The 26,009-nt window shown below is 41.8% G+C and overlaps 1 protein-coding gene across 1 annotated transcript; it reads right to left on the bottom strand.

The window, feature by feature from the left end:
* Positions 1-19,528: 19,528 nt before the first annotated feature.
* NPY (neuropeptide Y) lies at positions 19,529-25,183 on the bottom strand (the record flags this gene model as incomplete). Its single annotated transcript, XM_080932069.1, has 3 exons — positions 19,529-19,553; positions 21,313-21,393; positions 24,996-25,183. 3 exons carry the CDS (start codon positions 25,181-25,183, stop codon positions 19,529-19,531), a joined length of 294 nt encoding a protein of 97 aa, XP_080788195.1.
* Positions 25,184-26,009: the final 826 nt, after the last annotated feature.

Below are 26,009 nucleotides of genomic sequence, written 5' to 3' on the forward strand. Positions count from 1 at the left end.
GAGCTATTCTATTAGGTCTACAGACCAGCAGGGGCTCTCAGAAATGTGTTCAAAGGCACATTCCCAGGCCCTACCCCTGTTCTGCTGAATTAGAAACCCTAAGACACAGCAATAAGGTCTGAACACTCCCCCAAGGAGATTCTTACCATGAAATTCACATAGCATGTCAACACAACATCCTCCAGAATCCCAAGATCTATGGCAATGTTAGTATAAATACTTAATGTAATTAGTGCTCATAAACTACAAATTTATTTTTATGTAACAAATGCTATATAAAATGCTATACAAAGTGCTTAAGGTTCATTATTTCCTCTTCTCCAATTCCAGTCTTCAGAGATAACCACATTTGACAACACAGCAGACATCCATTCACACCAATTTATTCTTACTCACACATCTATAAGCTTATATAGTTCTATGCAGGTTTGTGTCTCTTATTTTGTTTCAGTTCTTTGGTGTGTGTGTGTGTGTGTGTGTGTGTGTGTGTGTGTGTGTGTGTGTGAAAGCCTTTCTTACACAAACATTGCTTTACAAATTTTAATGTATCATGGACATCCCTCCATGTCTGGACATGTGGTTATATGTTTTCCTCCACCTTAGGATTTAAGAAATACTCTGAAAAATGAATGCTGCATGTTTTATCTATTTTTCTATTGATTGGCTCCCAATGTATCTTCAGGTTTCTACAAAACTGGAATTAGAGACATCTCACTGTGAACATAATGCCTGGCCTTAGATCTGATCCACAGGCTGAATTGAAAGCCGAAAAGCCACATGAATGAGAACATCCTTTTGCATACAGAAGAACCTGAAGCTCGCCTGTGCCTCTAGGTAGGCATGAGTCTCTTCATGTGTCCAGGAAACACTAGTCAGTCCATTTTAGAGACCAGGTGCCATGCTGTCAGCTGGGGATAGAGAGTTGGATAAGATGGGTGAGGTCCTGGTCCTCAAAGAAGTTACTGTCCAACTGACAGCAGAAGCCTCAAAGGTACTCAGTCACCAGTGTGACCCATGAGAGCAGAGTCACTGGCAATGGAAGAGTCCTGGAGAATGAGTCAGGGATGCTAATGATTAAACAGGGATTAGCTGGGTGAATGATCCAGTGTTGAGAATAGAGTTCCCAGTGTGGGAGTTTAGGGGAACTGAAATGCCTAGTATAAGGAAGGAGAGGTAAAGCTAGGGAGTGAGGAGGACCTTTGTCACAAGGCTGCTGCCCTTGAAGTTCCATTATTCACCACACCCTGAGTGAATCTGATCGTCCCACGGGAAGAGAATGTAGCCAAGGAGTGATCACATGTCAATGTGAGGGTATCCCAGGTAAGCTCAATTGTTTGGGGAAAGAGAAAATATGGGTGTTTAAAGGCACCACATGAATAAAGCCAAGGAATGTAATTTTAACAGTGGCTGTGAATGAGAGATGATAAGCTCTGTTAAAAACAAAATGTCTGGTATTTCAAAAGTGGTCACTGAATGAGGAAGTGCATTGAGCATGGCCCATGGCAATGAAATTACATCAGGTTACACATGCAGACCGTACACAACCTTTTAAAATTATTCCTACTATTTTCAGTTATATGTGTATGCATGTGTGGTGGAGGCCAGTATAGTCACATGATTGCAGAGGACAGAAAGGTCAGATCGCCCTGGAGCTGGGACCACAGGGAGTTGTGAGTGGGTGGTAGGAACCGAACTCAGTCCTCTGAAAGAGCAGTACACACCTTTTAAACAGTGAGCCATATCTCTGGCTCCTCTTACTTAATGTTGAGCACACGTTTCTTCAGTGGCTCATCTTTGAACAGGAAGACACAGATGTGAGAGCATAGCGTGATATCACAATTTATAATGGTGACTGCTAAAAAGCACTGCCATGTAAAACCGAAACATTGTGATGTCGACGTGCACTTGTAATGGCATCATTGAGAACTTTACACAGAACAGAGCACTGCGTTGTCACAAGGCAAATGGAACAATTTGTTCTCAGAGGGGAGCATAGTTCTAGGACAGTGGAGAACTTTGATGTCACATTGGTGACTTCACATTAGACCATTGTGGTGGCACTGGACCATCATGATAACACAATGAAACATTGCAGTGGCAGAATAGAATGCAGAATCGTTATGTGACGATGGGGCATTGATGTCACAATGTAACCTTTTGATGTTACTGCCGAGCTGTGTCACCAGAAGGAAGCATTGTATTGTCACAGCACAGCACCGTGACATAGGAGGGGACTGTGATATCACAAGCTTCATCACAGTGGACCCTTGGGATTTTACAATGTTGCATTGTAATGCATAAGAAAACATTGGGTTGTCACAATTGGGTTGTGATGCTACAATATAAATCTGTGGATACTGAAACATGTAAAAGTGCAGCATTGTGCTGCCACAATGGAGAGGTGACATCTCAAAGGACCACTGTGAGTCCATCATTGAGTAATTGATGTGAGAAATATTGCACAGGAAGTTCATGTTGTGATCACCCCATGTCACTTTCACTGTCCGCCATCTAGGAGAGAACGTCTTTCATCCTGTCCCTTGCCCCAGGGGTCTTAGCTACAGCATGATGCAGTGCACTGTTCCCACAGCAGCCCACAGGCTGGTTACATTCCTTCCCTCCTATCAGCTCTCTCCCCAAAAATGACTACTGACTTCTCTAACTCTATGCGGTTCTTCTCAAAAGTCTTAGAAGATCTTTCCTAGAGTTAGGTACTACCTCCTGGATATAGAACACTTAAGTGATATTGCAGGGTTTGCAGTATGTGAGGAATGTTTCGCTCACTCCGTTCCCTCTCTAGGCTGAGTCTATCAATTTGATGTCTACATTACTAGAATTGTATCAAATATGCATTATACTAGCTACTCTTGCCTTGTTGTGGCCAAATGTCTGACACTTAAGGGAGAAAAGATTTAAGTTGGCAGAGTAGTCATAACAAGAATAAGAGTCAGTTCTCTATTCTACAAGAATTCCTTTTTCTAAAACTCAGTCTATCAAGGGTATGGTCCTTGATGCTACCATTTGCTTTTTTAGCTATTACCACATGTAGATGTACCATTAATGGCCAGTTCATGGGCATGCAGATTATTTTGAACTTTTTCTTTATATAGGCTTATGGAGATATAGATACATCAAAATGCTTAACTAGAATTAATTCTATATGGTAAGTTCATCGTAGTGGGATTAATTCTCACAGGGGATAAGTTTATTTATTTGTGTCTTGCTTGGAGAAAAGACTCCCTAGTGTCAATGTTAAAACAAATTCTCCCTGTGTTCTGTTATAAAGTTTTTCTTTTTTTTTTTTTTGCAATGTTTATAAATTAGAGTCAGCAAATCATCCTGCCTTTGTAAATTCTTTCATCAGAACACAGCTAGACATGTTTGCACATTTACTCTTAAAGAAAGTGTTTTCATTACAACGGCAGATTAGGTAACAGTCAGAATTGGCATGGCTCCCAAAGCTACAGATATTTATCAATTAGAGCTTTGTAGCAAAGGTTGCCCAGCTAATGGGTAGAATTTATTTCATTGATTGTTCGTTTAGGTGAAACAGGAACTTAACTTTATCAGTTTAATTGACACAAAACCATGCAGAAGATGCCCCCTCTCTCTCCCACTGGTTTGGACCACGCATCCATTTCCCTTATGACTATGGTTTGCTTTGAGCTCTACTCTGTGATATGAATCTCTTCTCTTTCCGTGTTACCAGATCCACGTTCATTTCTGTATTTGTATTTTATTTAAGCTTTCAACTTTCAGAAGGCAGATTCTGGCTTGTTCATTTTTAAAAACTGTTCTTAAATATTTCTTACATTTCCTTGCTTTCATAGAATTTTTAGAATCTGCTCATTGGGGTTCGAAATTAAAAATAAAAAATTCCATTGGCTTTGATCTAGAAAACAATAGAAGTCTTTATAGTATTTTATAACAGTGATCATTTCCTAACATAGTAAATATTATCACATTTTTACTTTTGCCCCTGGACAATAATGGGTTCTATTCTGAATAATATAAAAAAAAGTAGGTATTTTATCTTACTCTTATTTTTCCTCACCTTTTCCTATTACTGAAACAATGTGAAAAGAGCAGTTTGCCTGCATCCAACCAGTCCTGCTGTGCTCTGTGCTTCAGAAGAGCAACTCTGACCCTTGTTTATGGAAAGCCATGGACCCCTAACACAAGGGTTTCAGCAAACATCCTTTGTATGGGCTTAACATTTCTGTGCCATCATTTCCCGTGGTATAAATTATGTTTTCTTCAGCTATATATTGCATGCACACATAGAAGTAATCCTCTGGGCACATAGGCAAGCCCCAGGAAGGGCACAGAGTAGGTGCTTTGACACATCCTGTCTCATCAACATCTCCAGTCCTCCCTGCCCTCTCTTGAGCTGACATCACTCTTAGCAGAAAGGGCATGTGGCAGGTGATTTCCACGATGTTTCATTGCTTGTTTATTCAGGTGAGACAGGAAGCCTGTCTGGTTAAATGATATCAGACCACTCAGTGGATCGTTCCTCTTTCCCCTCCTGGTAGATTTCCAGCCTCCAGAATAGAAATGTGAAGTTAGAGAATCCTCAGTCTTTACCACTGCTGATACCCATGCCTTCATTCATCAAGGTTCCGTGTTATTCTGAGTGTGTTACATACCCACACCGCCTGTCTTGAAGACTTGCAAGACTCCCTGTCTTGCTTTGAATGAGAATGGTTCTCTTAGGCTTGCCTTAGTTGTGATGTTTTATCACAACAATAGAAGCGCTTAACACTTAATACTTGTAGATACTTGGAAGACAGTGATGCTAAGAGCTATGCAGACTGTGAAAGTCCAGCTCAAAAGGTTTCAGAGGGAGAACAAGATTAGTAAGTAGGCTAGAGACCATTCTTGTAATATTTGGTGAAAAATATGGCTCTCTTCTGACCTTGTTCTAAGAATTTACCTGAGGCTAAATTATAAGTAACAAGATTATTTTCTTAGCAAAGATTTCAAGAGAGCCTAATATTAACTCTGTTGTGTGGTTATAAATAATTAGCCTTATACAATGAAAAAGAGCAAGAGAGATTTTATATTATATATATATATATATATATATATATATATATATATGTGCGTATATAAATGTTTATATAGATGTGTGTGTGTGTGTGATATACAGTTTAAAGAGAAAAAAAAGCACCAGAAAATTTAATGTTTAAGCCAAGGCTTGTGTTGAAAGAGATAAAGGAATTAAGAAGAGGCCTGATACACACTGGAATAAAGGGAGGGATGCCATTAGGCTAAGACCTCACTCAGAAAAGTTTCCAACTTGTAAAAGAAATATACCTAAGAAACTTTAAAGCTGCTGGAGATGTGTTTCAACAGGACGAGAGAGGTCACTCTAAGTTGGTAGCCATACTTGAAATTCTGGCTTTAGTATAAAAAAAGGATATATTATAAATAAAGGAGTTGTGGAATCGTCCTCAATGGTTGCAGAGTGTCACTGAGGCCAGGTGTGTGTGTCCCTGCAAGGAGGACCTGAGAGACCATTGCGTGAGTCTATGGAAGTAAAGCCTGGGTTGTATTGGAGACCCAAAGATGTTGAACATGACAAGCCCTGAGATATCTGCCAAGGTGAGCTGCAAACAGGGAGTGGAACCAGCCCAAGAGACAGACATGTGTTGTAGACAGGGAAGCCAAGAATGAGGAGCCATCTAAGCTTTCTGACCTCAGACACAGAGCCACAGGAGTTGGATTTTCTTCTGCTCAATTCTGGTTTTTCTTAGATGCAGTATTTCCTCACAGTGCCCTGATTCCCCATTTTTAAAAAATAGTATTGTATCTTGCATGTCACTGTATGTTTGAAGGATGTAATTTCTTTTTTACTTTATGGGGCTTACAATTAATAGATTGCCTTGAGTCTCAGAAACGATTGGACTTAATGGTGTTGAGACTGTAAGAGTACAGGGACTTTTGAAGTTGAAAAAATGCATTTAGCGTTGTGCTATGATCACAAGCTTATGGAAGCCTGGGAGGAGAGTGAGTTAAATGAGAATTGTTCCTATAGGCTCACATGTTTGAACATGCAATCCCAAGTTGGAAGACTGGAAAGGATTCAGAGGTGTGACATTGCTGCAGGAGGCCACTGGGTGAAGCTTTGAGGTTTCAGAAGGCTCACACATCTTGAAGCTCTCTCTGCCTTCAGCTTGATATTCCAGATGTGAGCTCTCAGCTGTTCCTGCCTCCAAACCTCCACTCTGTCATCATGGAATGATGGCACTATGAGTGAAACTCTTGGGAACTATAAGTCCAGTTAAACACTTTTATAGGCTGCCTGGATCATGGTGTCCCATCACAACGACAATGACGAATAAACTCCCCGGCATAATTCTCCACCCACCTGAGTCAGACTCATAACACACTTCGTCTTCTTCTGTTCATCTTTATAAAACCTCCTCTCAGATAGCTTCCCTTAGCTATTATCTATCCAGCTATTATACTGTTATATCTAACCAGCAATTATAATGTCCATCAATGATGAAAACTGACCCTCCCACCCTCAAATATACATTATCTGCATTTTAATGGGCCATATGCAGTTGGGATGTGGCTGCTCTTTAATGAAGAAAGTTCGAAGAGAAAGGGTTTTATCACTTGTACAACTCTTGCTGTGTTATTCACTTACTTTGTAGCTACCAGTAATAGATAACAGTGAATTCATAATAGTAGATACGGGTCATTCAGAGAAATGGCCTTGAAGTCAATAAACAAACCAGAACCTCTTCTTTTAGGGAAGTACTTAACTGTGCTGGCCTGGGCTTCCTGACCTCCTCGGCGATGTTTCAGTTTGCAAGGTGACTGGAAGGGTGTTATTAAAATAAAGTACTCAGTATTACTAAAAATAACAAGATGGTCAAAAGTCTATGACAAGACAAAATTTGTAGTTGGAGACAGTTCAAGGATGATGCCATCCTTGGGCCTTACACTCAAAGCAACCAGAGTCTAAGGAGTCTCCCTAAGACCTGGGAATGACAGCCCAGAGCATAGCTCTGTAGTTAGTTGACACTGGTCATGGGCTCTGTTCTGAACACACAACTGTTGACATGTTTTAACTCTACATTGTCATGGAATATATACAGAAAAACAGCACTGGAATACCTCTTCCTGCCTTATTCTCCTGAGATTGAAGGTATGTACTACCATATCAGGGCCTAAGTTTATCATGGCCACTATTCAAGGTCTGGATTTAAAAAAAAAAAAAAAAGTCTGATGAAGGAAAGGCCCCTCCTGGGGACCCAGTCACCAAACCCAGACAGTATTACTGATGCCAAGAAGTGCATGCTGACAGGAGCTTGATATTGTTGTCTCCTGAGAGACAGGGTCCTCAATGGAGGAGTTAGAGAAAGGATTGAAGGAGCTTAAGGGGTTTGCAACCCCATAAGAACAACAATACCAACCAACAAGAGCTCCCAGGAACTATCCAAAGAGTTCACATGGACAGACCCATGGCTCCAGCTGCATATGTAGCAGAGGATGGCTTTGTTGGGCATCAATGGGAAGAGAAGCCCTTGCTCTTGCCAAGGCTCGATGTCCTAGTGTAAGGGAATGTCAGGGCGGGGAGGCGGGAGGGAGTGAGAGGTACCACCATAGAAGCAGGGGAAGGGGGGATGAGGATGGAGGCTTTTGGAGGGGAAACTGAGAAAGGGGATAACATTTGAAATGTAAATAAAGCATATCCAATAAAATTGTTTTTAAAAAAAGAAATAGTAAAATGAAACATTTGAGTCTTCCAGCTTCAAGATCTGGATCACAACTGCACCTTCTATTTCTGAATTGTAGTTCATTCCAGATTAAAAGTACACACTGTTTCTTGTTCAACTGCAAACACAAACATCTCTTTTTTTCTTAGTATCTTTCTGAGAAGCTGGCTCATTAGTGCAGCTCTCTTTGTTCTTTTAGATTCATGAGGCAATTCACACTGCATCCTTTTTATTTTTTTATTTTTTTGTAGAGTTGAGAAATCTTGTAAAGAACAGTTCTCACACTGGTTTGTGTTTTCTTGAACTCAGGTTTTCAGAGTTCTTTCCCATAGCCTTATGGACTGTCCTGAAGGTCACAATCACCATTTTTCGGAGGAAAACTAAACACATTCTCATTTCCTGGAATTGTGATGTTTCTGATTATCGTGGAGTCATTAACCTCGGGAGGAAGAATAGTCCCCGAAGGAGGAACACAAGTAAAACATATACATTATTACACAACCGAGCCTTACACCTACAGCAGCTGTGCACTCGAGAAGACCCGTGCTCTATTCCAGGGGCAGGAACCATGGCCATGCTGGACCTGGCAGCTTTACTGAAAATAAATTCCAGCTTCACTGGGGACAAGAAGTTTCTGGAGAATAGCATATAAAGTCAGGCTCCTCACCCTGACACCAGGCTGCTTAATGATCTTGTATATCTCAGGAAGAGTGAAAGAAACCTTTGGGGCAAAGAAAAAGCTCAGTCAGGACTTCCCAAATTTAAATTGGTGTTGGTCCTGGACATTGCTTTGAATGAGGAAGATTAACCTCTTTGATATCAGTGGGAAACTTGATTCCGTTAGAGCACAAGAAGAAAAATGGTTTGGGGGATAATTAGACAGCATGTTCCACAAATAAATTTCTCAAGACAAGATGAGAAGAGCAGCCCGCCTTTATCATTTTGGTGGGCTTTGAGTATTAAAAACACAATTTCAGTAGAGGGAGATGGCTCAGTCAATCAGTTACTCACTGAGCAAGCATAAAGACCTGAATTTGGATCCCAGTGTCTATGTGAAAACCTAGGTGAGATACCACTTGCCTGGAGTTCAAATACTGGGGATACTGAGACAAGTAGGTTGCTCATTGCCAGTAAGTCTAGTAAATCAGGATCAGTGGGATACCCTATTTCAAAACAAAGGGGGAGAGTGATTGAGTAAGACAACCCAAGTCAATCTCTAGCTTTCATACATGTGTCTACAGGTTCACATGTATCTGTACATATATGTAAATGTACCCGAATGACTTTGTTCACACAATGCGTACACATGCAAGCACACACACAAACAAACACATACACACACACCAAAACTAGAAGAAAATGCAGTGTTAACCGTATGGAAGATGATCTTCCCATCTCTAGTACAAGATCTTCCCCTAGAGCAGCCCCATCTTTTCCTTCAGGGTATTCTTACTATACATCATTACTGTCAGGCAAACACACTAACCACCTGTGCTAGAGACCGAGACCAAGACCAGTATTTATCAATTTATAACGTAATGGTTTTCAAAGTGACTTATAATTCTTGATCTGAGTGGAACAGTAACATAAGCGTTTGTCACCATGAAGGAGTATTCTGGGGAATAGTTGTCTCTACTGCTTCTGCCTCTCTTCACTCACTAACAGATGGAGGAGTCGAGTCTGTAACTCTGCAAATACTGTACTTATGTCCTTGATAAGATCAGACTTCAAATGTCCTAATTCATATCCTGTGAGGACAGTGGTAATGACTTATGTCACAAACATCCTACAGTCAGACTCAACACATTAGGTACAGCAAGTAAGGGACAAGTAAGTGTCTGAATCTTTATTGACTTTTTCTTAGTTGGATCCTTAAGGAATCAAGATTTCTAAAGTCCAAGTTAATTATCTTCCTCAATTAGTTGCTGAAATTCCCCTTTAGAATTTCTCCAATAGTTACTGCAGCCATACACATGACCACTTAAAGGGGGGGAGGCTAAAATGATTGAGCACCAACTACATGCTAGGTATTTTACAAGCTATTTTGTTCATTCCCTAATTTGCAATAATTGTGCAAGGTTAGTATTACTAGTTCATTTCTGAGAAAAACTGTGTCTTGCCCTCAGTCATCACTTGGATGAAATAAAGCATCTGTCTTTTCCTCTGTCCTGTGTTTCTTTGGTAGGAGGTGCTCAAATCTTGATCCTCTTTAATACACCAGGTGTGTGTGTGTGTGTGTGTGTGTGTGTGTGTGTGTGTGTGTGTGTGTGTAAGTCAGGGTGGGATTGGAAGTGGGAATAGAAGAGGGGTCAGGGCTTCCAGTAACAAGAACTGGAGCTTCATTGGTGCTGGACATGGGCCTTCAGTATCCATGAAGTAGTAAAGTGAGACTGAAATCTTAGCACAGACACAAGATCCTCACAAGGATGTTTATTATAGACATAACAAATGAGACAGGGTGGATTAAAAACAAACAAAACCAAAACCTACAGACATTGTCTGTGCCTAGGCGCTTGATACAAAAGAATTAAACTCCTACGTTGTACAGCATGTAAGTTAGATTTATATTCTATTAGCCAGAAACTGGGTCGGAGAGATGGCTGCTCTTCTAATGGTCCTGAATTCATTGCCCAACAACCACATGGAGGCTCACAACCAACTGTAATAGGATCTAATGCCCTCTTCTGGTGTGTCTGGAGACAGTGACAATATACTCACATACATAAAATAAATAAATCTTTGAAAATAAAAGTAATGTCTTCAAAAAATTCACTAAACAACAAACAAACAAACCAGTCACTACTGATCCAAGGAAGTGGCTGGAGATTCCTCTGATATACTTTACAGTCCAGGGGTTTTTATAAGTACAAACTCTCTAATAAAGTTATGTAAAATACTCATGAAAAGAGAAACACACACACACACACACACACACACACACACACACACACACACACACAGTAAGAGAAGATGCCACATAGTTGGGTTACAGAACCTCAAGAACAAATTGAAGGAAAAGTTAGAGACTAGAAGAGGTATTTGAATAAATTATCGAGGGTATAGCATGTCTTTGTTGGGGTTTCTGTGATGAGACACTATGACCAAAAAGTAGGTTGGGGAGGAAAGGGGTGTTTCGGATTCTTCAGCTTGTACTTCCACATTACTGTTTATCAGTAAAAGAAGATAGGACAGGAACACAAACTGGGCGGAATCCTGGAGGCAGAGGCCATGGAAGAGTGCTATTTACTGGTTTGCTTCCCATGGCTTGCTCAGTCTACTTTCTTGTAGCACCCAGGACTATAAGCCCAGGGATGACACCACCCGTAAATGGGCTGGGCCCTTCTCCATTGATCTCTAATTGAGCCTCACAGCTCGATCTCATGACAGAGGCATTTCCTCAACTGATACCTGTGTCAAACTGACACAACCAGCACAAAGCATAAATCAATTTGTGGAGATTGGAAAGCAGTTGAAAGATTTGGAACATACCACGAGAGGTTTATTCAGCGACATTTCAGGACAGGAAAACATGTGGAGACATTGATGTGAAGATGTACAGGTGAATGTGACAGAGACCTGGGATAAGGGAGCCCCCCAAGAATCAGTGGGGGTGACCTAAGCTGTGACTGGCAGCATTGGGGATATGGAACCTGAAGAGGCCACCTCCTGTAGCCAGACAGGAACCCCAGTGCAGTGATAAGGGCACAAGCCCTCCCAAAAAATATTTGGCTCAAAATTTATTCTGTCTACAAGAAATACAGGTATGGAGGATGAAGCAGACACTAATGGCCAACCAATAACTGATCCAACTTGATATCCATCCCATGTACAAGCATGTGCATGACCCTATTAATGATACTCTGTTATGCTTGCATATAGGATTCCAGCATGGTTGTCCTCTGAGAGGCTCCTCCCAGTAGCTGACACAGACAGTTGCAAATATCCACTGCCAAATAGTGGATGAAGTTTGGGAACTCTCCTGGAAAAAAAATTAGAGGAAAGAATTGAGGACTCTAAAGGGGAAAGAAACTCCACAGAAAGACTGAGTCAACTAACCTGGACCCTTGGGGCTCTCAGAGACTGAACCCACCAGCCAAAGAACACACACAGGCTGGACTTAGATGCCCCCCTGCATATATGTAGCAAATGTGCAGCTTGGTCTTCATGTGGATCCCAAACAACTAGAGTGGGGGTTATCCAAAAAGCTGTTATCTATCTGTGGGATATGTTGTTCTAGCTGGACTGCCTTGTCTGACCTCAGTGGGAGAGGATAAACTTAGCTTCTCAGAGATTTGATGTGCCAGGGTAGGGGTATACGGAGGGGGCTCCAACCAGCTCGGAGGAGAAGGAGAGGGGATGTGAGGGGAAGAATTACGGGAGGGGGTAACCAAGAGGGGGAACAGTGGGCAGGATGTAAAGTGAATACATAAAAAAAAAAATTAACAGAAGGATGTGCAAGTGATAGCTTAGGTTAGACAAAGGATGGGTTAAAATCTCAGTAAGTCCGAGCAAGGATAAACAAACACATCCTCAAGAAATCAAAGACCATCAAGATAAGTTCTTAAAAAAAGAAAAAGGAAGGAAAAAGGAAAAGATAAAAAGTCAATAGTGGTGGAGAAATTAAAAATAAAAACCAAATTTAAATGACTACAGATTTCTCAATGGGAAAACTGAAAGCTAATGGAAAATTAGCTTCAGACGACTTTGAAAAAAGTAACTGTAGGTATAGAACACTGTGCCTGTGAAAGTTTCATTCAAGAGTCATGGTGAGATACAGACATTCCAGAACAGGCTTAAAAGAGATATTCATTGAAACCCCCCAAAGGCACTACTAGAGGATGAACTAGAGACGAGGAAGCTGAATCCAAGCAAAGGGAAACACCAAAAGAATGGTGAGTTAAAGAAATGGTGATCATGGAAAACATAAACAAGCTTTGGTGGTGCATGCTTTGTGACATATAAGGATGCTGGAATACTACACAGGGGGACAGACAAAATGTGCAGAGAGAATCATTAGAGGGTCCATATTCACATAGCCGTACTTGGTTCAGAAGATAGAAAACATAATATGCAAATTAGTCGAAAAGTAAAACTCAAACTTGATTTATTAATGGAAGATAAGAAAAAAAGTGAAGTTAATTAAGCACAGCAAACAGAGTAAAATTAGGAGGTACAAATTTATCTCTGTAATCATAATAACTACAATCTAGACTTCCTGGTTCAGAGCACTTTTAATTTATAGTTCTAAAATAGCAATCTTGGTTTAGGACAGATACTGCTAGAGCTTGTGAAGGTTGAAAGTAAGTGGGTGGGGCAAATAGTTTTATGGCAGTATGTTTTAAAGCTATGTGTTAGTGTCTGTACACGAGCCTTTTAGGTTGTGGTGCTCTTCTGAGGGCAAGGGCAGCCGTGTGTGCTGGTACGATCAGAACTTTCTAAGAACGGTCTCCAGCTCACCAGCTCTCTAGGATTGCTCTTCCTTAACTCAGTGCATAGACAACGTATGAAAGTACTCAACTGAAAGTACCGGTAGGTAAAACGTGGAGCACAGAGAGTAAGAGCCTGTGGAATGCTCACCTCTAAATGGAATATCTATTGCCCCTCTCCTTCCTCAGAGATCTACTTCAGTATCATTGCAGAAGAGAGAGAGCATAGAAAGGCTGTGGGAGCCAGAGGGAGTGGCTGATGACAAGAGACAGTATCTTCTGAACTCACAGCAGTTTTGACAGCCATGCAAGCTCAAGCCAGCCCAAATCCCAGCCTGGAGAGGAAGGTACACATGAAGTTCTACCTGTAGTCAAGGAAGTATTGGCAACTGATACTGCTGGAAGAGTGCTACCACCGAGGGAGTGACTGCATTTGAGTGTAAGACCACATGGCCATGCATATATGGACAGCCCAGACAAGACTTCATGGGTGGAAAAAACAAGAGGATACAGAGTTGGGTAGGTAGTGAAGGAGGTGGATCTTAGAAGAGGTGTGTGTGTGTGTGTGTGTGTGTGTGTGTGTGTGTGTGTGTGTGTGTTTTGTTTTGCTTATCAGAGCATATTTCATTACAGCAATAGAAAGAAACTAGAATATTGACCAGCAATATTGTCCTGTCTCACTTGGTGCCTCAGTTTCCAGGTCTATAAAACACATCCAGAAATACCTTTGTGGCTTGAGTGAAGATTAAAAAGTAAATAAGGGAGCTCTATGCTAGTTTTTTCAGTGGATATTATTTTCCTCATACTCTATCTCTTACCACAGAAAAAGAATTCACAAAATTTATAACTCCAGAAAGCAAATAGCTATTTAGATTTTCAAGTTGAAATATTTTTTTTCTTATAAAGAATTAATTAACCATGAAATTAAATACTTCTGGTTTCATAGAACCAATGTATTTATAATGTTAGACTATGAAAGCAGATTCAAAACTTTCTTAATGTCTTTACAGCTGATATATCTCTACTGGGAACATTTTTGAAATTACAATCTACAGTTATCTAAAGGGAAGAATATGCCTCAAGGTCAGTTAGGGAAATCACATGTGGTTGAATATTTATATTCTGGTACAGATATTGACAGCTGCATAAGGGGCTTGCCTGAGAGCCCTGATATTCTGAGTACTTCTTGTTTTGAGACCATTAGTGCTGCTCTTACTAGAACTGGGAGGGACCAAGGATTCCTGTTTGCTTGGAACTTGGGAGTGTCCCAGGATGAAGGACTTTGGTGCTGAACTTCAGACAGTCTAGGAAAAAAACTAGAATGGTCAGTTACCTCCCCCTTCCCTACCACCTCACGCCCGCTCCCCCACCCCCATCCCTAACCTCCAACCCCAACCCCACTCACTAGCCCTTCACTTGATCTGCTACCATCAGTCACAACTGCTGGGGCCATCTGTGAGAACTCTGCTAAGTGTCAGTTTCTTGCTGCAGTGCTGGGAGGCACACCTGGGGGTTTGATGATCACCAGGGACTCTAACTGTGCAGCAGCTTCTGAAACCTGGGGGTGGGTGGGTGAAAAATGTCTCCTCTGTCACACTTTATCACCTATGCCCTGGGCAGAATGCCCTACCATGATAACAAACCTTTCAAAAGCAGATCATGGGCCAGTGAGGTGACTCAGGAAGTAACAAAGACACTTGCGGCTTAGCCTACAGACTTGAGCTCAATCCTGGAACTCAAATGGTAGAATTAGACTCCTGCAAGTTGTCCTCTGACTTCCAAGAATGTGATTTATATACCCCATTCCTCCCATGCACATGATACTTTAGCTCTAAGTACTTACTCTTCTCATTTTGTTGCCCCAAACAAGCCCCTCATTATTGGAGAGTGGGTGGGCTTACCCTCAGCAAGAGAAGATCTGACATCATCCTCTCTCTTCCAAGGAGATGGATGGCAAACCTTCATCTCCCCGGGTAGTGAGGTCAGAGTTCTGCCTATGGGTTGCTGAGGCACCAGCAAAGCTTGTCTCTAGGGATTAGTTTATGATTAATATAATTAAATAAGGATCTTGACATTCCTCAAATTAAGATTAACACGAACATCTGCCAGCCACCAAACACAATTCACAGGATACTCCCCACTCCTCGCACACAGCCTCTTGCTTTATGCTTCTATTTTAATACCTGCTGTGATCGGTCTTGTCCTTGTCACTTAGGCTCACACCTATCTCCCTCATAAACTGGCAGGTATATATAGGTGTAGGGGACCATCTCCCTTACATTGGCTTCACTCATAGAACCTGTGAGAGTAGTGGTCACAGAGAATGCTCAATGGCAGTTTCCAAAAGTGAGAGCAACCTTGGGACTCAAGAAATGCAAAGATCAAAGAGTCCCATTTGGACCTGGTCGATATCCCACTCTGTCGGTAAGAAGACTCGTGGTCTATGGTCTGCTGGCATTGTTCACTCTTGCATTAAATTACATAGACCAACTCATTTAGTAGGTAGTCCTGGTTTGAGGAGACTTGGCAGTGATAGAGATGATTTGTGTATTAGAATAAATAAAAATCCAATTATCCCAGGCAACCTTTAATTGAAGAATCATTTGAGTGATGCTCTCTCACAGAGAGCCTTTGTGGGCTGTCCAGCCAAGCCTGGCAGGTGCTCTGGCCTCACTGTGATCATTCCAAGTCTTCCGGTTGGTTCCAGGCTGATCTAACCCTCACTGAGCATCGAGAGTGTCAGGGAACAAGATGAGTGTGCAAACAGAACCCTGCTCCCAGAACGCATAGCATTTCACTTTTGCAGCCTGAGAATGAGATTAACTTAATAGCCGTTGTTTAGCGTGGTTAAAAATGAGCCTGGACGACACATAGGATTAATTATAAGTTATTCTACTTTAATTTTTAAAAGGAACAGTCTCCATGTGATGTCTCACTGTGCTAATTGTTCTAATAAGCTGGAGAAAAGACAATGATTTTAGTTGTGACAGTATCATAATCTTCCTGCCCAGAACCATAACAGAGGAACATTCCCCAAAAATGCCTCACTTAAAGCACTGTTTCCTCTTATGACACTAGAAAGGGTATTTTTAAGTTGTGATGACATTGAAGCTGACTCCAGTGGTCTCCCTGGAGGAGCAAGAAACTCTTTTTCTATTGTGTAGAGGGGAATAAGGAGCTATGCATGAATGTCGACCATTACAGTAACTCCTCTGGCATCGTTGGTCCATATAGAAGCTACGCATAGCTTGGAAGGTGCACTGATGCCTTTATGTGTTTCTTTGTCCTGGTCTAAGGCAGAGAGAAAAAGGATGGGAGATAGTAAGGCCTCTAAAACACTGCAAAGGAAATAGAGTTCCTACCTTCTGGCTTCAGCAGTGAGCTAACCTTGCATTTATTCCCTAAGCTTCTCAGTTTGTCCATCATGGTGAATATCTGAATGAGAGGTCCAGCCCTGAGTTGGTTGAAGAAAGAATACACTTGTGATGAAAAGTCTGGAGGAAGAGTGGGTAGGAAGGTTGAGCCAGTGTCTGAAGAAAATAATTAGGAGTGGTTTGGGACATGGTTTCATCAAAAGTAGGATTTATCCCTCTGAAGTTGGGAATGGTTCAAACAATCAAAAATACTTATTGCTGCCTTTTATCTGAAAACCCTCTGTGATAGTTAGTGTCATCAACTTAATAGAAGGTTCTAAATCACCTGGGAGATAAGCTTCTGACCACGCCCATGGAGGACTGATTATGCTCACTGTGGATGACGTCATTCTCTGGATGAAACTCTGGCCTATGCAAACAGAGAACTAAGAAACATTTACCCTTCTCCATTTCCTGACTGTGAACTAGGTGACCAGCTGCAGCCTTGACTTCCCCTCCATGACACACTGTACTTTGAGTTGTAAGTTAAAATGAACCCCCTCTCCTGTAAGTTGGTTCTGATGGTACACAGCAATCAGAGAAGAAGCTAAGCCATTGTTTTTATTGTGAGTGACATTTACTGCTGTCTCTCAAACTTCAGCTCGTACCCCAGCTGCCCCAGGAAGTCTGTTCTGCCTCCTGTACTTTCCCCACCCTAGGGTGGGCACTCTTCTCCACTCTAAGAAACCCAGGTACTAATTACCAATAGAAGAAAGGAGCTGTCTCTGTCCCTGGTTTGTTTATTTATTTATTTATTGCAGTGTCAGGTACATGATCCATCATGTTTGAGAAATGTCACTACTGAGACCATCTGAAATGTAGGTTTTCAATTACTAAAGTTTATCATCATTATACATCAAAAAATCAATTCTTGTTTATTAGGGATTGATAGCCCAATCATTGAAACACCTTCCCTACTTACCCCTACCTTCTTCTATTACTTCTAACTTATCTAGGAAATGATTGTCTTTATCTCATGGGTTAGAACTCAAAAGTCCCATGACTCAGAAGTCAGAGAGTTTGACAACCCATTGACCATAGACCACAGAGGTTAAAGAATGGGAAGGTTCATCTGCTTTCTAATAAGATGTAATAAAACAACTGTGAGACCAAGGGATGAATATTTGAGTATATTCATGAATAAGTGTGGGCAATTTGTGCTTAGGTTTGGTGAGACAAAAAGTTGAAATTTTCCTTTAAAATAAAGTTTCTGGGTTACCTTTCAATGGCCCATGCATATTACTCCTATTTTATTTACCTTGTGTAACCTAGAGTCTTTAGATAGTAATACATTCCCAGCATTTTTGTGTTGCCAGATGGCTCTGAGTCAACTTTCTTTACATAACACTACTTCAGTAAACAAAATCTCCAAATGTAGTCAGTTAGGACGGAGCACTCATGTTATATGATGGTAAATCGTTCGTGACTTAGTCAACCCTTAAAGACTAAGAGACTAAGAGAGAGAGAGAGAGAGAGAAGAGAGAGAGAGAGAGAGAGAGAGAGAGAGAGAGAGAGAGAGAGAGAGAGAGAGAGCCCACCTTCCTTGTATACCAGTATTTAAAAGAACAAAAAAAAATGATGGGAATGTTTTGGAAATTACAGAACCATTTTTATCAAGGGGACTTGTAAATAGCATTACTGGCTTCACTGGCTGGAGAAATCTGAAAATTATTTATGTACAAAAGAATACTTTGTACTAGAACATTCACAAAATCATAATAGTCATGTGTCAAATATTCCAGTTAGTGAAGGACCAATGGGCAGTGAACCTATAAAACACCCTGTGTTGCCTAGAGACACTGTGGCTAACTTAGTCTTTATAAATACTTTCTATGATATTAGCAAAATGACAAAAATCACCTAAAGACCCAAGGTTTATTTTGTTCTGTTTTTGTTTTTGCATTTGTCATTAAACATTTGCATTGACTATTTGCAAGCAATTTAAAGATATCACATATGAGTTACAAGGTAGAACAAAATACCATCGTGAGATGAGGCCTCGTTTTTTTTGGTTTGGAATCCATTTAAGAACTGAATAGTGTGAGAAGGCTGATTCCTTCAATCCTAATACTTGAAGAGGCAGAGAAGGGCTAGATCCTTTCAGGTTTTGCCACCAGCCTGGTTTATAGAGTGACTACAGGACAGCCAGAACCATACAAAGAAATCCCGTCTCAAAATAAAAATCAAAAAGAGGAAGAAGAAGAGGAAGAAAGGAAGGAAGAAACAAAGAAAGAAAGAAAGAAAGAAACAAACAAACAAACAAAAAGGGAAAGAGAATTGAATCCCATTGCATTAATTTTTTAAACTCAGTCTAGGCCAACCAGTGTTTAAAGTAGGAAGTTGAATAACAATTTTTTAGGATTTAACACACCCATGTTGCGTGAGGTTGATCAACCTGCCTAGTATGATTCTGACTTGTATTCAAAGACTGACCTCAGTTCATCAATAGACTTTAGATGATGGGACGTGGTAGCCACCAGCAAACATGGCTATTAAGATGAATTTGAATTGCATGAAATGTAAATTATACTCCTTTTTATAGTAGTCATACCAGGTGTTCAATCATCCATTTACGACTGCTGTGGTAGATAGACGAATGGGAGACATTTTGCACAACATTCTGAGACATAAATTTTTCCAATGAGTGCATAGTTATTTGTTTTTCATGATCATTGCTTTAATATTGGTGAAACAAATTGAGTTTGTTACTTGAGACTGATAATAATTTAATGGCTAAACTAATCCTTTTATGGTAATAACAGATTACTCACTGAGAAGACCATTTTGAATGCATGATACTTTATTTAAACACACATATATACAACAACAGGGGAAATGGGGCGGAGTCCAGCCCAGTGGTGGCATGCATTGGTGGGACAGGCAGACTGGTTTCACAGGATGAGATGAGATGTGGGTGGAAACTAGGAAAAGTCGGGAGAACAAGTTTCATTTCTCATCACCACATGGAAGGGTCTTCAAGCCTGAAAAACACAAGCAGCAAACCATGGAAGCTCACCAGGGTCTTACAGGAGTAAGAACGTCTACAGGACGTTCAGAAGCTTCTGATCACTGTTGTGAAGCCTCCTGTTGGCACCAAAATGAGAGGCTGTGGAGAACAGAAGCATACTGAAGACCCAGTTCACCGGCCTTTGCTCATGGGAACTGGGGTCTCTAAGGGAATACTTAGAAGCCTCTGTACATATCAAAGGAGTTGAACGACTCCAAAGTATTTCTGAAGATCAAAACTACAGGAATCACATGAAACTATAACAAGAAAGTCAGTGTTATTCAACTCTGAATATGCTTCTGTTGTTTCCCAGCAAGCCTTTTATGCAGCGAGATGCTATTTATTAGACTATAAAGAGCCCCTTTTAAGAAAACAGCATTCACATGCAACTCCAAGGCTATCAACTTTTGTCTCCTTCTAATTGTGCATGATTGAGTCTGTCAGTCAGGGTGCAATTAACTTTATTTCCTGCACTAACTGTGTTATTTCAGGCTACAAAACAAAGCCGGCAGTGGAGTTCTAAGTAGGTCTGGATCATCATTTCCAAATCCTAAGTATATATAGCCTAGCCTAAACTTTTACTGTGGCAAATGTCCCGTGCATATCAATGAGACACAGAAAGATGCTTATTGTTTAGTATCAAAAACAACGCTTATAACTTCCCACCATCCCCTAGGAGCCACTGGTTAACTCTAAGTTGATGCCTCCAGGGACAGAAGCATTGTACTTTATTTGTGTAAGCAGAGAAACTATCTGGAGGTGGCTGGTCCTGCTGTCACCCATGGGTTCACCAGGGAGGACCTCCATGAACCAACCTCCTGTCACGCTCCCATCACGCTCACTGAATCAGTGTGCTAGTGACCTCTTCTGGGGAACATGGTTTTTGATGGTGCAGAGTTCTGGGTCTCTGGGAGCTAGCTATCTAGCTACTAGGGATACAATAGGACTGGTGCGTTGAGATCTTGATGTGATGTGACATGTGACATGTGAGCAGGAGCCAAGGTCAGCAGATGAGGTTAGGGGTTAAGAAAGTAAGGCAGATTGACTTTTTCAGCATTGATCTTTCCTTGACCAGGAGGCACCTGCTTAGGCCAGTGATGAGCCCTTAGATCTGGGCAGACACCTGTCTCAAGACCAATCTATACTCTAAGAAAGGTTCCAGACGACAAATAAACACCTAAGGATAATACCTTACCCAACAGCGATCCATTGAATAAAATAGATCATCATATTGACCCAAAATACATCAAAAGTAGCCAGGAGCCCCTGACTTATCTTTAGTTTTGGGTAAAGCCAGGAAAGGCAGAGTCAAACACATGAGGTCTATGGGCTCTAGGCCATTTGAGAATTCCACATAGTGTATAAAAACTAAATTGTCCAGCCCAAATGAATGAGTGGTCATTTCAATTTAGAGTTGGGGGCTTGCTCTATGCTGCCTTACTTCTAATAAGGAAAGACATTCTATAAGGGATAGTTTCTGAGCTAAAGATCAGCCATATCTAAAAAGGGACACAAAATAATATGCATTAGAAAACAATATACCTTGGAAGCTAAGATTTGCAGTGAATGCATGAAATGCAAGGTCTTTCTTGTATGCTTCTCCATCCCTGTCTCTGTCCTAACCCCTTTTTTTCTGGATGCTGCTATCCTAATGTTCACACAGACTCTCCTAGCTCACCTTCCCTGGCATCTTAAGCTCTGTAGCAACATCTCCATCCCAAGCTTGGTCATACCTTGTTCTGGGGCCATTTTCTGTGCTTTCTCTCATTAAGAGGTCTGAAATCAGTGTCTCGGGGCTGGATCTCTTGCCGTATCTGAAACAAGAAGAAAGTAAAATGAAGGTTTTATAAAGTAAGCTCAGGATAATGTCATCAGCAACTTCACATGACCACATATGCGCACACACACACACACACACACACACACACACACACACGCTAAACAGATACAGTTTAATTTTTCTCAAGTACTTTATAAATACATTGTATTTGAGATTATACTATTATTACTTCATTTACCCCCCTTTCTAGTTCTCCCTTAAACCCTCCCACATACCCCTTTCTCAACTCATGAAAGTCACAGTTGGTTCTCTGTTTCTTTTCCTGGTTCTGGGGATTGAACTCGGGTCATCAGTGATGCACAAAGGTAGTTGCTGCTTGAAGGCACCCACACTTACATCCCTGTCATCACTGCCCCCCAACAGATCCCTACATACCCTGGATCTTGTGCTCTCACTTTTCTGTTGGATGTACAAATCTTTTCTCTGAGGCATGACAAAGTTCTACTGGTCAACAGTAAAAAACTAAATCTAAATGCATTGGTGAGATTTCTAGTTCTCCTGTGCTAAGACTCAAGGGGAGCAAAAGCAAACAACTCTCATCCTCACCTCCCAACTCTCACATCATTCGTTAAGATTTTCTGCAAGATTAGACTAGAGGACATGGCTTGCACCTGGTTAACCTGCCCTTCAGTTGATTCTTTTAAATTTTCACACTTTGAGCAACCAACCTGAATTCATTCACCTTTCTGCTCCAGAGAATCAAAAGGACCGGCAACTGGTTTACCCCATTTTCCAGTCAAATATCTCCCAGTATTGTGACTCTTTCTGTATGCTCATAGACTTATCCAAATGGTGGCTGGGTTTAAGTCTCTTTAACTCTGGATTATCTTTCTTTGTAATGGGCAAGCTTTAAAAGGCCACTCTACAAGGCAAAGATTCTCAGGCCTGGTGTCGGACTTATAATCACCAGGGACTTTAAAGCCCAGGTTTGACTTTAGAGGGCCTCATTTAATTGGTGAGGATGGTGGCAAAGGCATTCCATTTTAAAGTTCTCCGTGTGGTGGTGACACAAAGCCAGGAAGGAGAAACACTAATCTAGGGCTGTTGCTTCTCAGCCTCTTCAATACTAACACTTGAGGGAAGAAGAGTCTTTATTGGGAAAGGAGTGTAAAGTGGGAGCATCCTGGGGTGTTTAACAGCATCCCCATCAGCTCCACACTATATACCGGTAGCACTCATTTCTGGTTGTACCAACAAAAGTCTCCCCTCAACGTAGCCCTATGTCCTAGGGAGTAAAAGTCACCCCCACCCGAGAACTACCGTTCTGGGGAACTGTACAAACAACATCCGTAGACTGGAATAAATGGTTTGGGCTGCAGCATGTGCAGCAACAGAACAGTCACAAAAGGGACTGTCAAGAGGAAAGAAGACAACAGTTATAGACAAACAGTCACAAATGACACGGTAATTTTCAAAGTCATGGACTTCTGCTGGCAAATCTCTGGTGGGACGTCCACAAGTGCACAGTGGAGCTTCGAGTGTTTTCTAAAGAGATCTTTTACCAAGATGATACAGGCTCCTTTCCATCGAACCAGATTTTCTTCCTAGGACACGCAAGTCCCTTCCCCTGTTTTTTCCCTTCAAAGATGGTGGATTTTAATGATGTGGCCCCATCCAAGGAAACTCAGTAGAGGGTTCCGGCTCCATAACCCTAAGAAAGCTTTCTTGAAATATCCTTAGCTTTGTGAGCCACAAATTAGAGACAAATTCACTTCAAATGTCTGAGGAAAAGACTGGGTGAGATGACCGGGGACACGAAATGACATTCTTCTCTACACTGTGGGCCATGTATAGCGTCCATACTTACAAACAAAGGACTTCTATGTGTTGTACCTAAATAATGAAGTTTGTCTTTACAAAAACAAAACAACAATAAAAACCACCCTGTTGTGGCTGGAAAGATGGCTCAGTGGTTAAAAGTTCTAGCTTAACCACCAGAGGTCCTGAGTTCAATTCCCAGCAATCATGTGGTGGCTCACAACCATCTGTAATGGGATCTGATTCCCTCTCTCTTCTGGCTTGGATTAAGACAGAACACTCAGATACAGAAAATACATATACAAACCCTTATAATGCCACCACTTCAACTGTGTAAATGTTTTTGAGTTGTACGGAGCAAAAAGCCTGAAGTCATTGACTTTCTGGGAATTCTATTAGGCTCAAAAATGCAATTTCTTTTTGCTAGTCAAAATGGTCAGATTTCAAAAGATTATGAGCCCGTGTTACTTAACGGATTCTGTATTACATTGGGATTATTCAGAATGCCACACACCTTTTTGATGGAATTAAGAGTTCACAACTGTTTTAGAAGCACAACCTCCCTTTTGTATCCCATCATACCAGTCCCTGGGTCCTGAGCAGTTTAACCTCTCTCTGTCAATTTACTATGCACAATTGAAATATGTTAAGTAAACAACATTAATGCTTCCAACAGCTTTGCCTATATGATCCTTCAAGGTTCTCAGTAATTGAACTGTGTTGTTAAATGATTTAGAACAAAATGTACTGACTTTGCAAACTAAGTCCCATATTGTTTGTAAAATAGCTTGGATTTTTTTTTTTTTTTTTTGGTTTTTTTTATTTTTATTTTTCCTGCCTGATTTTAACTCTGAGAGGAAAGGCAAGGCACCCTCTCTTTGACTTTTTGGACATTAAAAATACAGATCACCATCTGGCTCTCAGGTCCCAGCTAGTTGGAGCTGTATCCACCAAAGTTCCTAATGTAAAGCCTTTGTTTTGTTTCTTCTTTTTTTCTTTCATTTTTATTAAGTATTCTCTGTATTTACATTTCAAATGTTATTCCTCCCTCCCCACTTCCTCCCTCCCCCCCTCCCCTTGCTTCCATGGAGGTGCTTTTTCTCCCAACCATCCTCTCCCACCTCAGCAGCCTTGTCATTCCCCTCTACTGGGAAAGGGAGCCTTCGATGGACCAAAGGCCTCTCTAACTGGACATGTTCTTTTCAGAACTCAGTTGCTATAAAATGGGAAAAGTCGACTTTTTAAGACCATCTAGGAATTTTCAAGTGTGAGGCTGAGATAGTTCAGAAGAAAGAAATCCGTGGTTCTATTTTTTCTTATGTATGTATTTATTACCCTAAATGCTGCGACCCCCTTTACCCTGGGCAGGCTGGAAGGTCTCTCCACCCTTTTGACAGCTGGGCTGTATCCTTGGTTTTCTTTGGCGGTGAATGTTTACTCCAGATTAGGTTTCCTCCTCTCCCTACACCTTTACACTGCTGCACCCCTACTCCTGATGCAGGCCTTTTCCCAAGAAGGATGCTGGGTAAGTCTCCAACTGATGTAAGCAAAAGAGGCAGCAAAGGTGGGTGGGAGACAGACCACAGCCCAGAGGTATGAACCTCCAGCTCCTGGCTTGAAGAGAAAGCCTAGTGACAAAGACAATGTGTCCAGTTTGTGGAGTGTGTACCCAGCTCACACATTTATCTAGAGCTGAATTTATGTCCGATCCTGCCCTATGCTGGGACAGAACAAAGAGAAAGAAACGGTCCCCGGTGTCCAAGTTCCCAGAATGGCAGCTTTTCCCGGGCTCTAGATACCAGCTGCGGTTGCACCCACCTCTGTCTGGTGATGAGATTGATGTAGTGTCGCAGAGCGGAGTAGTATCTGGCCATGTCCTCTGCTGGCGCGTCCTCGCCCGGATTGTCCGGCTTGGAGGGGTACCCCTCAGCCAGAATGCTCAAACATAGGAGCAGGGACAGAGCGAGGGTCAGTCCACACAGCCCCATTCGCTTGTTACCTAGCATCTGTGGATACAGAAGGCTCAGACTTGGAGATACTGAGAATGCTCGCCTTTGTTTCAATTCCAGCTACCACTCTAGACCCTCATCTCTTCCCACCTCAGACCCGAGGGGGGGGGGGGGACAGATTGGGCAGGCGGTGCCACTTCCCGAGTTTTTAGAGGACCACTTGCCTCGACCTGACCCCTCTGCTCTGCCTTCTTATTTCACGAAACTTCCCTTTAACTCTCTTGGTGAGGACCCCTTTTTTAGAACAGAAATGCAAGTTCTGCCCTCTATTTTAAAGAATGGCCACTTTTCTCCTATGGTTCCTAAATCACCCTCGAAGGAGAAAGTTTTCTTCCCGGTCCCTTTTGATCAGTGCAGCTACTGGCCCTGTGACAGCCAAGATACCCTGAGACTCAGTTCGGGATCTTGGAGGTGACGGGACGCAGGGCTCCCCATGCCAAGGACAATACTTTGGGGAATCTCCCTCTAGGCATGCAATCTGGATTCCTGATTGTAACCAACCAACTAATCAAACAAAACCCTACCGCTGCCCTGGGATAACTGTCCCCGGGTTCTCCTCCCAACCCTCAAAAGATAACAGGCACGGAGGCGAGGTGCCTAGATAGGAAGGCTCGAGGAAGGACAGGTGGCCAGTCAAACCAGAGTCCAGCAAGTGAAATTTAGCCTCCTCAAAGAGCTGGGTGTCAAGCAGGCAAAGCAAGCTCAGGGACCCGCTGCGGGGCAAATTCAAGGGCTTCTGGGAGTCCGCGCCCCTGTCCCAATTGTTCCTGGCACTCACCGTGGCGGGCGGGCTGCTGTCGCTGCGCGGCGGGTACTCTGCTCT

Source organism: Micromys minutus, assembly GCF_963924665.1.
Source record: "Micromys minutus genome assembly, chromosome: 18".
Classification (NCBI taxonomy): domain Eukaryota; kingdom Metazoa; phylum Chordata; class Mammalia; order Rodentia; family Muridae; genus Micromys; species Micromys minutus.